This window comes from Galendromus occidentalis, unplaced genomic scaffold (assembly GCF_000255335.2).
Source record: "Galendromus occidentalis unplaced genomic scaffold, Mocc_1.1 scf7180000076556, whole genome shotgun sequence".
Lineage (NCBI taxonomy): Eukaryota > Metazoa > Arthropoda > Arachnida > Mesostigmata > Phytoseiidae > Galendromus > Galendromus occidentalis.
In genome coordinates this window covers 195-1,039 of record NW_003804545.1, presented here as the reverse complement: position 1 = coordinate 1,039, position 845 = coordinate 195, and the positions used below count along the sequence as shown (strand labels likewise).

Here is an 845-nt window from a genome sequence, read left to right as displayed (position 1 = left end):
AAATTGCGCAAGGTCAAGCAGCAGACCGCTGAGCTCGAGAAGCCCGACGTTGTCAAGACTCATCTCCGAAACATGTTGATCATTCCCGAGATGGTCGGATCCATGGTTGGAGTGTACAACGGGAGGGTAAGTTCTGTCCGGAACATATCCGAATCAGAAACCGACCATTTGTGTTGTCGAGACAGAGCACCTAACCGAGAGAGATCCCTTCCTACTTCCAGAACTTCAATCAGGTCGAGATCAAGCCTGAAATGATTGGACATTATCTGGGCGAGTTCTCCATCACCTACAAGCCTGTCAAGCACGGAAGGCCCGGTATCGGAGCCACCCACTCATCCAGATTCATCCCTCTGAAGTAGAGACGGCATTTCGGAGTCGAATACAAGCGAGGGTGTTCTGTATATCCGTGTTGTCCTTCCAAAGTACATCTTCGGAGAATTCTCCGATCACCTCAGCTCGGAAATCTCAATCGGGTCTACGGCTAGAAGTTTCCCTTCGGATCTCTATATTCGTGTTGAAGAAAATCAAAGAAATGATCGAGGAACGAATCGTCCCGCGGAGTAGGATATCCGAGGAAGGCTCGGGATCATTGCTCCCATGATCATTGGGGAAGCGTTCCTATTGATGTAGACGCAGGATTGCTCCGATTCAGTGCCGGTTGCGCTTCACCGGGCTTGCCGATTACCGACGATCCCCTTGATCTTTTTTCTGAAATCCCCCTTAAAGCTCCGGGTCGCCGGACGTCAGTGAGAGGCTGGAGCGACATCGCGGCATCTGTTCTGTCCTTGAATCGTTCATTCGATGAGGGGTTTTCTCTCACCGTGACCCTTCAAACTGGAATTATT

The 845-nt window shown here is 50.5% G+C and overlaps 1 protein-coding gene across 1 annotated transcript; it reads left to right on the top strand.

Moving 5' to 3' along the window:
- Positions 1-6: 6 nt before the first annotated feature.
- LOC100908679 (40S ribosomal protein S15) lies at positions 7-359 on the top strand (the record flags this gene model as incomplete). Its single annotated transcript, XM_003739565.2, has 2 exons — positions 7-126; positions 222-359. Coding segments are annotated over 2 exons (258 nt in total), but the record flags the coding sequence as incomplete, so codon positions are not given.
- Positions 360-845: the final 486 nt, after the last annotated feature.